General features: G+C 35.6%; 1 protein-coding gene across 1 annotated transcript in view; it reads right to left on the bottom strand.

Moving 5' to 3' along the window:
• Nucleotides 1-3,135: 3,135 nt before the first annotated feature.
• The window catches only part of itsn2b (intersectin 2b), a 48,075-nt gene continuing 37,686 nt past the window's right edge, over nucleotides 3,136-13,524 (bottom strand). The window contains exons 27-37 of the mRNA XM_058399758.1: nucleotides 9,286-9,407; nucleotides 8,968-9,074; nucleotides 8,529-8,712; nucleotides 7,898-7,996; nucleotides 7,608-7,775; nucleotides 7,200-7,412; nucleotides 6,903-7,021; nucleotides 6,720-6,802; nucleotides 4,743-4,826; nucleotides 4,465-4,638; nucleotides 3,136-4,371 (exon numbers count right to left, since the gene is read on the bottom strand). Of these exons, the coding sequence (XP_058255741.1) occupies nucleotides 4,214-4,371; nucleotides 4,465-4,638; nucleotides 4,743-4,826; nucleotides 6,720-6,802; nucleotides 6,903-7,021; nucleotides 7,200-7,412; nucleotides 7,608-7,775; nucleotides 7,898-7,996; nucleotides 8,529-8,712; nucleotides 8,968-9,074; nucleotides 9,286-9,407 (1,511 nt within the window). The 3' untranslated portion in view covers nucleotides 3,136-4,213. The remainder of the gene's footprint in view (nucleotides 4,372-4,464; nucleotides 4,639-4,742; nucleotides 4,827-6,719; nucleotides 6,803-6,902; nucleotides 7,022-7,199; nucleotides 7,413-7,607; nucleotides 7,776-7,897; nucleotides 7,997-8,528; nucleotides 8,713-8,967; nucleotides 9,075-9,285; nucleotides 9,408-13,524) is intronic.

Raw genomic sequence — 13,524 nt, 5'->3', positions numbered from 1 at the left:
AGGAAGTTGTTGCCCAAAATCTCACGATACATGGCCCCATCCATCCTCTTCTCAATATGGTGCAGTCGTACTGTCCCCTTTGCAGAAAAGCCTCCCCAAAGCATGATGTTTCCACCCCCATGCTTCACGGTTGGGATGGTGTTCTTGGGATTGTACTCATCCTTCTTCTTCCTCCAAACATGGTGAGTGGAGTTTATACTAAAAAGTTCTATTTTGGTCTCATCTGACCACATGACCTTCTCCCATGCCTCCTCTGGATCATCCAGATGGTCTTTGGCAAACTTCAGACGGGCCTGGACATGTGCTGGCTTGAGCAGGGGGACCATGCGCACACTGCAGGATTTTAATCCATGACGGTGTAGTGTGTTACTAATGGTAACCTTTGAGACTGTGGTCCCAGCTCTCTTCAGGTCATTGACCAGGTCCTCCCGTGTAGTTCTAGGCTGATCTCTCACCTTTCTCAGGATCATTGATACTCCACGAGGCGAGATCTTGCATGGAGCCCCAGTCCGAGGGAGATTGACAGTCATCTTGAATTTCTTCCATTTTCTCATCATTGCACCAACAGTTGTTGCCTTCTCACCAAGTTTGCCTATTGTCCTGTAGCCCATCCCAGCCTTGTGCAGGTCAACAATTTTGTCCCTGGTGTCCTTAGACAGCTCTTTGGTCTTGCCCATAGTGGAGAGGTTGGAGTCTGATTGATTGAGTGTGTGGGCAGGTGTCTTTTATACAGGTAACGAGTTCAAACAGGTGCAATTAATACAGGTAATGAGTGGAGGATAGGAGGGCTTCTTAAAGACAAACTGACAGGTCTGTGAGAGCCAGAATTCTTGCTGGTTGATAGGTGATCAAATACTTTTTTTCATGCAATAAAATGGAAATTAATTATTTAAAAATCATACAATATGATTTTCTGGATTTTTTTTTACATTCTGTCTCTCATAGTTGAGGTGTACCTATGATGAAAATTACAGATCTCTCTATTCTTTGTAAGTGGGAAAACTTGAAAAATCAGTAGTGTATCAAATACTTATTTGCCCCACTGTGTGTGTGTGTGTATATATATATATATATATATATATATATATATATATATGTATATATCCGTTCAGTCATTAATTTTTAGTAATTATATATATATACACACACACACACACAGTAGGGCAAATAAGTATTTGATACACTACTATCTATCTATCTATCTATCTATCTATCTATCTATCTATCTATCATACATATATATATATATATGTGTGCTACTCTAATACTGTTCTTAATCTAGTGCACATAGAATTATTTCTGTCGCACCTGGTTGTCAGTAAATATGAATTTAAATTTAAAAAAACCTGCAGTTAATGAATAGGTCTTGTTTTTTTGTTTTGTGATGGGTGTGTGGTGTTGCACAATGCTAAGATGTGAATTTAACAAATATTTTTAAATGGGTGATAAAAATAAATACATTATTTTAATCATGTTAATAGTAGACCACTAAATAATTACACTGAAGGATGAAACTTAAAATGCTCCATCTATGTCAGAGTATTTTTTTTCACTAGGTTTCTTTTAATATCAGTTACACAACTGGATTCAGATTACCTGTCTTTAAATAGTGATTGGACTCTGGAATCTAAAACAGTTTTACATTAGATGCCAAAGTCTTCAAATGAATATTCTTTCTGTGAAAGATCACCAAAGTTGTGCCTAGTGGGTGTATCCTTGGATTTATTCTGATAAAAAATTGTGTTAAACATGCAAGGACAAATATGGACTGTATATTAAAAATCTAATTGTTACACAAATGCAGTGTTGTCTCTTGAAGACCACTAAAAATCGTGCATACATCTGTGTTTTGTTACATTCTTGCATTGGGGTTTAAAATGCTGTTCTAGCCAAGTGTTGGAACACCTCTGCATTATTTATGATGATATGCAGCCTCAAACAGGTTAAGAGATGAGGATTTTGGTGATCCTTTTCACATTCTCTCAAAGATCTTTAACTAAACATGATGACCAGACCAGTGTCAACGTCAAATTTCACAGAATGAATGTGACAGAAAAGATTAAATCTGGATGTGGAGAAAGTTACATAAAGTGCAGTGTTGTCCAGTAACTGCAATTAAGTTACTTGTGCAATTAAGAAAATGTGCAAAAGACGTTAAATAAAAGACAAAAAAAACATTCAAATATGTTTAAAATGTTATAGCAAGCAAAATGCTTTTGGTTGGCAGGGTGATGCTTGATTGCCATGAACAGTTAAACATGGCTAGTGTTGCTAGGCAGCTATGCTAAAAAGAAAAATCTTTTTGCTAGGTGGTTACTAACATTCCGGTTGGTTGCTCTTTTGATTTAAAGGGCTTTTCCATTTCAATGTTTGAGCTGTATTCCTACTCTCACTCTCTCTCTCTGTGAGAGAGATTGGCCCTGTGACATTCCAGAACTCTGAACTGACAGTCAGTCTGCATACATTGGCTGCCTATTCCAAAATTCACCTCAAACAAATGCTCAAAGCCATTTAGCTAATGGCATCTTTCATATAAAGTGACATTGTTGAATGATTTGGTGCAAAAAACATACACCGAATATAATTATGGCTTTGAAAATAAGACGACAAAGATGAACAACAACATGATAATGCGAACAGTCTGTTGGCTCCGTCAGGCCAACATAAGAATGGGTTTTATGCATTCAGTACATCCTGTACCCTGCACACTGCAGTACATTTCCTTAGAAAATAATACAGCAATGTCAAATGTGCAATAAAACCCAAAGCTATCAGTTTGAATGTTAACTAAAGTGACTTAAGACTTAAAATGATCTTTTTGGACTTCTGCTCAGAAACTTGTGACTTGACTCAGACTTGGATTTGTGTACATCACATCTTTTTTGCAAGAGCGAAAGGTCTATGAATAGCTCAAGTTCTACTGGCAGGCAGAAATGTCCAAACCAATCTGTCTCTCAGAGAAAATGTGTGTCAAAAATCAGTTTTTGTTTTCAAATTTTCTAAATTTGATTTATTTTTTTTAGTTTTTAATCAATTGAGAAGCATTGGTGGAACAAGTTATTCCAATGTGGCAACATTGTGTCTGCTCACTGTAAACGAGAAAAGGAATTACACACCAGGAGAAGACTGGGAAAACTGCTTCTGAACCCTGATTTTATTGCATATATGTGCACTTACACAGAGGTGCCAACATCTATGTTCGAACCCATAATCAATCAGTTCAACCAATCCAACATTTATTTTCATTTACAGCATTAGCATGCAGGCAGCTTTTTTTGTCTCCCACTTTGTCTCTCACTTTGTCTCTTAACAATGTTGGCACCTCTGCATATTCAATACTTTGCTTATGTCACGCTCAAGCAACTCTGTGCAAAGCCTAAAAAATCAGCGGGTAAACCTGAAACCAATTACAACACGGAGGGAATTTAAAACATTTGAATCTAATTATGTGGCTAAATCTCAGACAAACATAAAAATGTGTAACTTGATTCAGGAAAATCTTTGGAGAAGATGTACAACAAATATGGACAAATGGAGAAGATGGACAACAAATGTGAAACGTTATAAACATCTTTGAGCTGGGAAAAGTGTGGATAACCAGAGATGCATAAATAAAAAAATAAATACAACTCACAAAATCAACAGTGATTAGATCTAGTAAAGTCACTTTTGGGTAATCATTTCATTTGTACCACTGTAAAATAAAACTGAAAATTGTTCAAAGAAAATTACCATAACAAAACCTTTCTGAAAACAGCATTCCTATATCTGAATAGGTGCTTAAATTTTTAAACAGTATTAGGTTGCTGTTTGTTTGCAGGCTGTTTAAATGTAGTGTTCTCTTCCAGAACTGTCAAGATCAAGTGCTAATCCTGACATAGAAAACATCAAGTAAATAAAAAAACTTCTAATACAGCAAAATAGACAGTGTATTCAAGGAAAATAGAAATCCTGAGACATCTCTAGATCCAGTGATAAAGAATTGAGGCAAAAGTGCAGATTACTTACACTTCTGCAACTCTGGGCCACATAATTCTAAAAAAGGCATAAACTTGGCATCATCATAGTCATTAACAGACCATCCACAAGTCTTCAAGAAAAGTCACACATTCAGTAGCATGTTCCACAGTAGCAGAGTATTGTTTAAGGCAAGGTGTTTTGTAAGGAAGATCTGGACAATAAACAGCAAGTAGCTGACAGCACATTATTCTGTTCATTTAGGGTTTTTTCCATCAAACAGCTGAAAATCAAGACGGACCCAGACCTCTCCAGTAGGCACTTCATGAAGCAGCATTTTTTTTGTTGCTGCACCTTTGTTCTCCAGGTCCTTTTTGATAGTGGCCACAGGGAGCTCTGTCCTCCCTAAAAATTCTGTACAAAGGGAATGGAAAAAAAAGAACCCAAGGTAAACAGTCAAATTTCATAGAATACTTTGTTAATTTATTCCAGAATGAAATGACTGACCATCAGGTGCAAACTGCTCTCGTTCATAAATGGTGATGCACAGCACATCTTGATACAAGTCTTTGATGTGGAACTGACAGTTGAAGTTCCATTTAGGGTTTAGTGTGTCATTCAGAGTTCGAGAAGTGTAACACTGAGCCCCCATAGTTACTTCACAGTATGGATTGCATCTCCCTAAATTTGTGGGGGAAAAAAGGATGATAATTTTTCACATTCAAAAAATGAAATGAATACAACAGCTTTCTTTGGAAAAAAAAAAAGACCAAAATAAATAATACCATTAGGTTTATTGGATTTAAGTTCTGTTGCCTCCTGGACGGTTACAAGCAGACGGCCAATTCCACTGGCTTTCATTGAGCGAGCTTAATAAAAAAAAGAGCAAAGATGATTAAGTTCTGAACTAAAAAAACAATAAAAAATTATTTGTTATATTATAAATAATAAAACTATTAGTAATTTTATTATATGTACAGTGGAGATCAAAATTAGAGAACCAACAATTTTCTAAATTTAAAGGTCACTAATTAATCCTATTTGAAATTACCTAAACAGGAGTAAAAGCAGTTTTTTTAAGCATATTTCATGAGTTACATATATTTTGAAGCACAGAATAAAAAAATGTCAATAATATTTAAAAAAGAACACTGATCATAATTAGACAACACTTTCAGATACCTCAGACTTATTGGTGTTCATCTGGTACCTGGTGCTAATATCTTTAATTATCTGACAAACCCTATTTAGCTGGCAGCCAAACTTTCCAGTTTTCCCTGAATTTGCAACATGGTGAGCCGTGCTAAAGTGACTGAAACCCTCTGGCAGCAGGTTGTCCATATGAAGGCCAAAGGCATGAACCTTTCAGCCACAGCAAGAGAAGTTGGCCTTTCCAAATCTGTGATTTCTAGAATATTGCATCTTTACAAATGTCACAAACTCATTCAAGTTCCCCAAGAAGGCTGGTAGTCCACGAAAGCCAAATGCAAGAGAGTACAGGATAATGCGGAGAATCTCAATGGGCAATCGGTTCAACACTGCAGCTGGGATTGCTTGGGTCTGTACACTTCCTACTAATTGCTGACTGTTCTTTTTCATCATTGTCATTGAGTATGGTATGGCCACAACAATAAATTTTGATCTCTAAATTTTGATTATATATATATATATATATATATATATATATATATATATATATATATATATATATATATATATATATATATACACATACATACACACACACACATACACACAGTGTTGGTCCCCCTTTTGCTGCCAAAACAGTTCTGACCCGTCAAGGCATGTCATATATGGCAACAAGATAGTGGCAGATCCTTTTCCAAGTCCTGTTGCGAGGTGGGATCGGACTTGTTTGTTAAGCACATCCCACAGATGCTTGATTGGATTGAGATCTGGGGAATTTGGAGGCCAAGTTAACACCTCAAACCTGTTGTGCTCATCAAACCATTCCTGAACCATTTTTGCTTTGTGGCACAGCGCATTGCTCTGTGGTCCAGTTCTGATGAGCCTTGGCCACCCATGACCCTGTCGCCGGTTCACCATTGTTCCTTCTTTGGACCACTTTTGATAGATACTGACCACTGCAGACCAGGAACACCCTACACAAGCTGCAGTTTTGAAGATGCTCTGATCCAGTGGTCTAGCCATCACAATTTGGCCCTTGTCAAACTCGCTCAAATTCTTGAGCCCATTTTTCCTGCTTCTAACACATCAACTTTGAGGACAAAATGGTGACTTGCTGCCTGATGTATCCTACCCACTAACAGGTGCCATGATGAGGAGATAATCAGTGTTATTTACTTCATCTGTCAGTGCTCATAATGTTATGGCTGATCGGTGTGTGTGTGTGTGTGTGTGTGTGTGTGTGTGTGTGTGTATGTATATATATATATATATATATATATATATATACATATATATATATATATACATATATATATACATATATATATATATATACATATATATATACATATATATACATACACACACACACACACACACCGATCAGCCATAACATTATGAGCACTGACAGATGAAGTAAATAACACTGATTATCTCCTCATCATGGTGTGTGTGTATATATATATATATATATATATATATATATATATATATATATATATACACACACACACACACACACATATATATATATATATATATAAAATCAAGTTTTATTTTATAAAACTAGAAAAAAATGAAATAAAACTAATCATGAGTGCTTCAGTTCTCACCTTGATAAGCTTTATCTCGTTTATTTTTCTCCGTCTCAATGAACTCCTCTGAGGCAGCTTTGATCTTCTGAACCCATGCAGTCCTAGTCATAAATATAATAAATTCAAATATAGTGTATAATTAAAGTATCATTTTAGAGAACCATCTTTAATTCAGAGAGAAGATTTTATAGTTATTTTCACCTCTCATTAATATTATCTGTTTTGAGGATATAAACGCGGTCAATGTGAGAGATGTGGAAGACTGGTTCATCACTGGATGGATCAGGCATCTTTACCAGGACTTCATTCAGGAACAAAGGCTGGCAACAAATATTTTACAGGATAGACATTATTTATTCTCACAACTGTCATACCTTGTTAAACAGCGAAAGTATTGAAAAAAATTACTTGTACAAAACCAGCATACATTTTGATGTGTATTCAAAACAAGTTTCGGTTTTGTTTGTTCACCTTTTGGTTTGAATGGTCAAGACTTACTGATTTGTACATCTTGTACTGTGTATTGGACTTTGGGCTGAAGAGTTTGTCCGAGCCTGAAGAAGTGAACTGCTTGACAGCTTGGGTCAGGAGCAGGAAGTCATTGAAAAGGAAAGCATACAGTTCCTTATTGCTCTTGGTCTTGAACAGTTTCCCACTATGCAGCAGTTTTCGTGGACCCAGGCAGTTGGTCAAAGAGTTGAAAACCAGATTCTATTCAACCAAAAATCAAATTTAGGTTATTGTTAACTTATTATTTGGTGGACTGGGTGTCACAATTTCAAACTGATCTTTTCAATAAATTTTTAAATAGCATATTATTGCTTAGGAGAAGCTACACACAAAATATATAGAGGCAAAAGCAACAGAAAAATAAGGGATGCTATTGGATTTTTTTTTTTTGCTCACTTCTGTGATTCCTTCGCATTGGACATGGTTCTGGATCCACTCAAGTCTGTCCGAGTTCTCCTTCTCTCTCACGCCCTCATTCACCCGAGAGCAGAGCTCCTCAGCCTTCTCCAGAGCCTCTCGCAGCTGAGCATGATCCACATGATTCTCAGGAGTGCTCTCAAGAATCTGATGATGAACACATAGGCTTACACAGACATTTATCCATTTGTAAACAAGGCAAATGGACATATAAATTCACTTCAAAGCATAGCAAGAAACAGCAGGCAAGCCCCTGTTAGGGTACTTACATTTTTAATGTGGAGAGGGTAACGTGTGATTCTCTGCATAGGTTTCAGTAAAAAGCTGGACAGAGGCATTCCTTTACAGCGGTAATCTGTGGCAATTTTCTAGGGAAAGAACCAGAATCAGTTACACAATCTCAGAGCAAAAAGCAAAGCAAAAACAACTACTCAAATATAGGTGAAAATGATGAAATCTTATTTGACATCTGTATATCATATCATCATAAGTCAGGAACCAAAGTAAAACTACATATACTTCATTTAGTACTCATTATTTACAGGACCTTGACATGTTCCCCAGCACATTTTAACAGCTGTATCATGGTTTTAATATTTATACTTATATTCCTGACTTTTTGTTTATTGACTTTTCAAACACCTGTCCTGCATTGTGACAAAATGTTTATTAAAAAATGAGGCTACATAAATTCATTTATAATTCTAAATTGTTTTACTGAATTGCATAACATAATCTGTCTGTGTCAGATCTTTTTAAAATCACATACTAGTAGACATCATATTGGCATACCTTACTCATAAAATAAAAATTCAACATCCTACTCTTACTGTATAATCTAGATTACATTTTAGTTTACTCTAGAGGTGGTGAAAATGATGAGGTTCAGCTAACTTGTACCTTGAGGAAGTCTTTGAATTCTGGCTCCTGGTCAGTCTTTTGTTGCAGCAACGCAGCAGAATTTAACTGGCAGCTGCAGAAGCGAATGTAGGCCTGCATGTGTGCAAGCTCAGTGGCTAGGATGTCACCCATCATCTGAACTGGCATATTTTCTCCTCCCATCTTCTTCCTTGCTCGAAGGGCTCTTATCCACATAGAAACAAAGTAAAGTCAACGCTAAGGAAAACAAGCAATTTAATAAACAGAAGAAAAAACTCTAGTCATTATGATATTCAGTGTATGATCAGGCGTGGCTCCTGCTTGAATGCTATAAAAACCTCACCCACACTGGCCCGAATAAGATTGGACACCCCTAGCTTAAAGATTATGCTAAAACAAAGAACATGCTATGCGCAGTACTGAAAGGAGGGCATTGCTGAGCACCATGTTTTACACATACTTGAGCAGCTTGGTGTTGGACGTTATGAGCTCTTTCCAGTTGACAAAAATCGTGTTCATCTCAGCTTCTGTTAACCGACCTGACTCAGACATTGGCTTGTGGAATACCTAAAAGAAATTCAAAACACCTCACCTAGTTTAGCACATTTGCACATGTCAACTTATAGCAGCTAATTTTAACATTTTTATGGGTTCCAGACTTCAAGCAAAAAAAAAAAAAAAAAAACAGATTTAAATTTTTTATTATTAAATTATAGTATTAAAAATAGTTATTATTATGGTAGTTTATCCGATCCTCTGTACCACTGTAAATGTATACCTCCAGAACCAGCTGAAGATCCTCCATGTATCTTTCCTCTGTTTCTATGAGTTCATGGATGTAGCCTTGTCGTTTCTTTTCCTGCAAGCTCATTGACTCTAGACTCATCAGGTCAGCACACCCTGCAATGAAAGAAACATGGTTATGATGCCTCACTTAGCCTAAAATAAGGAGGTGGGAAAATATTTGGGCTATCCTAGACCCACACAGCAGGCACCTTCATACCCTCACAGGGCAACAAAGTAAGAGCTCCTGTTCCAAACACACACAAAAGCAAGAAGGGCAATCAAAGAGGGAGTAAACAGAAGGCACTCAAAAATGCTGACATCAAGACTTACCTGGTGAGGGCCCCAATTCTGATGGTCCTGAAACCCCTGTAAGGCTGTCTTTCAGGGTGCCTTCATCATCCACACACCACAGTCTTAAAAAGAGCAGTTTTACCTGCCATATGAGCAATCAGTAGCTATTCTTCATAGCTACACAACTATTCATAAGCATGCATATCTGACATTTAGCAAAATTGTTTTTGACCAAAATGGGCAGCCTATTGGGTAAAGGCATGCTTTGTAAACTTAAACCTGCTTTATTAGTGCCTAAAGTCCTTTAATAGTAATATAAATAAATATAGGTGATTAGTAGTAATATTAAATGAACATAATTAGTAATAATTAATCAAAGGACACCTGTCCATGATGTCTTTAGATTATTGATTGAAAACAGAACTATAGCTCACAAAAAATGTTTGAAAGACTACATTAATGCACATTTTAGAAGAACATGCACATACTATAATTATGATTTATTTCAACACTGACCTGCCTACAGCAGTAAGTATTTTAAAAAGGATCTATAGTGAAGACAATTCATGACTAATTTTCATTAAAATAAAAACATTAAAAGGGACAACAGGTAGATTTTTTTTTCAAAGAATTTTAATGTCTAGATTTCCTTAATCAAATAAATATATTACATAACATCTCATATGTGAAGCATTCTCTACATACTCCTTCCATACCATAAATGCTTGAATAGCTTTAGTAAAGATTGAAAACTATTTGCACAAATGTGACTAAGGCACAAAAATGGCATTGATTGCAATATATGGGTAATAAAATTCAGAAGGTATAGTGCTTTGAAATAGCAGCATATTACTTTATTGTATTAGAGTAAAAAACAAACTTTTACTGTGTTAATTATAGTTTCCCATCAAACATATAACATTTGGTTTTAGTTAACATACAAGCAGTACAACCTCAATCCAAAGTGAATTCAACACTATACAAATATAGTGTAGTGTAGAACTGGATGCTGTCAAATTAAGCTATGATTATATTCTTCCAGTAAAGAAGAATAATCTTTGTTCAAGATAAGTATACAATGCCATAGCTCAAAGTAAGAGGCAATAAAATGGTGCAGAAAGAAGAAATGCCACTGAAAGACCCACTCCCCACTCTCTTGCTTATTAAGAGCTATTTGATACAGCCTATATTAATACAAAATTAAAATTTTTGGTTTTATCCATTACAAATGCATAAAAGCATCCATAGCTGAAGTGAACCTGGTCATAGCACTGGTGTCCAGATCATGGCAAGTGTAAAAATCACACCCTTCTTAATCATGAGTCTGTGATGGTGCTCCAGCTTGGTCATTTTCTCACAACATGAAAAGAATGAATACTGAGTTCTTTCAAGAACACCTGAACAGTGATGAACACTGACGATCAAATGCCATTTACTTACAATAATTTTATCCAAAATGAATTACAATTTAGAAGGGATACAACTGAGCAGTTGAAGGTTAGGGGGCATACTCAAGGACTCAACAGTGGTAGCTTGGTGATACTGGGATATGAACTCACTAATGTCTGATCAGATACTTATGATCAATGTTCTCCTAAGCATTGAGCCACCACTGCATGTGTGTGTGTGTGTGTGTGTATATATGATATATACCTTTTTAGCTCAAAACTGTGGGCATCTGCACTGATCAGTTCAGAAAAGCAGACAGCGTTTATAATCAGTTTCATTATCAATAAAATTATGTGAAATGTTCAACTTTTCAGTGAATTTAATATTTCTGTGTATTATTAAGTTTCACTTCATAGCAGCACACTCTGATGTAAAAAGGCAGTTTGTAGTCACTTTTGTATTTGGTTCTAATTTCTTGTTCTTCCTGCAATTATTTTGCACTTGCTTCTGTTACCTGCTACTGCTTTCAGAATCTCAAACAAGATGCTTTCAGTATATTCCTGTAAGAGGAAGTCACTTGAATAAATGCACCTGCCAAATGAATACATATAAAATGTGATGCATATAATGCATAAAATTTCCATTACTCCGGAATTAATATTAATCATGCTACTGTGTGCAACCACTGCCTTAGGTCAAATAAAAATTTAATAATTGAGTTAGGTGGGATAGGGTAAGATCTGTGTGATGGTAAGGGTTGTAGAGTTAGTAAATGGTCATGGTTTATGATAAATGGGGTCACATCCCCTGTGAGGGGAGATAGTGGGTCTCTCAAAGATGAAGAGAAGGAGAGGTGTTACCACCCTACAGAAACAGAAGAGAGAAGCCAAAGTAAAACAAAGTCTGAGAAACTAGATAAAAGAAAATGAGAAATGAAAATTAATGTCAGTTGTTATAGCTTTTCCCTTGCTGTCAAGTTTTGTTTTGATGTTTTGAAATACACTTAATCGAACGACCCTAAAATTAAAATCAAGTTTAAGACAATATACAGCTCTGGAAAAAACTAAAAGAGCACTCCAAATTTTTCTTAAATCTGCATCTCTATAGCCATTTCATTCCAGTGTCTGTTGAATTCCAACACAGGCACACTATGGAGACAATTCAATACCACAAATATTCGCAAAAGAATTTATGTATTGCAAAAGAAAATAAAGTTTTGCAAACGAAAATAAGTTTTGCAAAACAAAAATAGTTGCAAAATATAAATGAGTTGCAAAATATAAATGACACAAGCAATGATTTTGCAACACTTAATTTCCATGGCCATACCAACGCTGCTTTTGTGGTTCAGTGAACTGCAAGTTTGCGACACCGTTTTTCCTTCGCGCTTCACGTTTCTTTGTGTTTGACTTTCTGGCATTGTTTTGACGTGGGGGTGGAGTCAAGGTATTGGGGCGTGGTAAGCAGGCCCGGGCAGTTTCCTTTTATATCACTTACGTTAAAATGAGTATTGTTTTGTTGATAGATTTGTCGATAGATTTTATTAACGACCACGGTAAAGTTAGTTTGATATTCGGACATTGGACAGACATTCAGAAGCGGTATTTTAGGGACCGTCGACAAATTTCTGTACGACTCAAATGTGGTACTTGTTACTTACCTGGCTACATGCCCCAGTTATTCTAATTTCTACTTAAATATACATATGCCATGTGTCACTGCATACAGCTTCTGTTAATTTAATAATAATTTAATTAATACAGTGAAACCTTTGACTTACGATTGAATCAACTTACGAGTTTTCCGAGATACAAGCCGATCTTCAACATAAATACACTTAATAAAACCAGTTTATTTCTTTACATTCTTTTTTATTATGTATTATTATTTTTTATACATTATTTGTTATTTATAAAGTACATTTTCCTTATTTGAAAACACGTAACAAAAAAAATTGGTGTGGTTTTTGGGGGGCTGGAACGGATTAATAGCATTTCAATTCATTTTAATGGAGAAACTTAATTTAATATATGAGCAAATTGAGTTACGAGCTCAGTCACAGAACAAATTAAACTCGTAAGTCAAGGTATTACTGTAGATAGTATTACTATTGTATCGTGAAGTCATTTGTAATTATTTATTTATTTTTTAATTTAAAAAATCACTACTCCTTCAATACCTTCTAGGTCATGTGACCCTGTGACCCCAAACTAGTACCAAAATAATTTACTTGGACACCCCCACAAGGTACACCTCTTGTTATCCCAAAATGGAAAAGTGTTGCATGTGCTCGGTGTCATTTATATTTTGCAACTCTTTATTTTTGTTTTGCAAAACTTTTTTTTCTCGCAAATTTAATTTTTTCTTTTGCAATACATAAATTCTTTTGCGAATATACACTACTCACAAAAAGTTAAGGATATTTGGCTTTTGGGTGAAATTTATGGAAAATGTAAAAAGTTCACACTACAGTGATACATCATGAAAGTAGGGCATTTAAGTAGAAGCATGCAATGGTGATTTCCTCATCTCAAACAATTTATTGAAACAA

Source organism: Hemibagrus wyckioides, linkage group LG09 (assembly GCF_019097595.1).
Source record: "Hemibagrus wyckioides isolate EC202008001 linkage group LG09, SWU_Hwy_1.0, whole genome shotgun sequence".
NCBI lineage: Eukaryota > Metazoa > Chordata > Actinopteri > Siluriformes > Bagridae > Hemibagrus > Hemibagrus wyckioides.
Note: the sequence above shows the minus strand (reverse complement) of the source record. Positions and strands in the feature narration are given on the sequence as shown.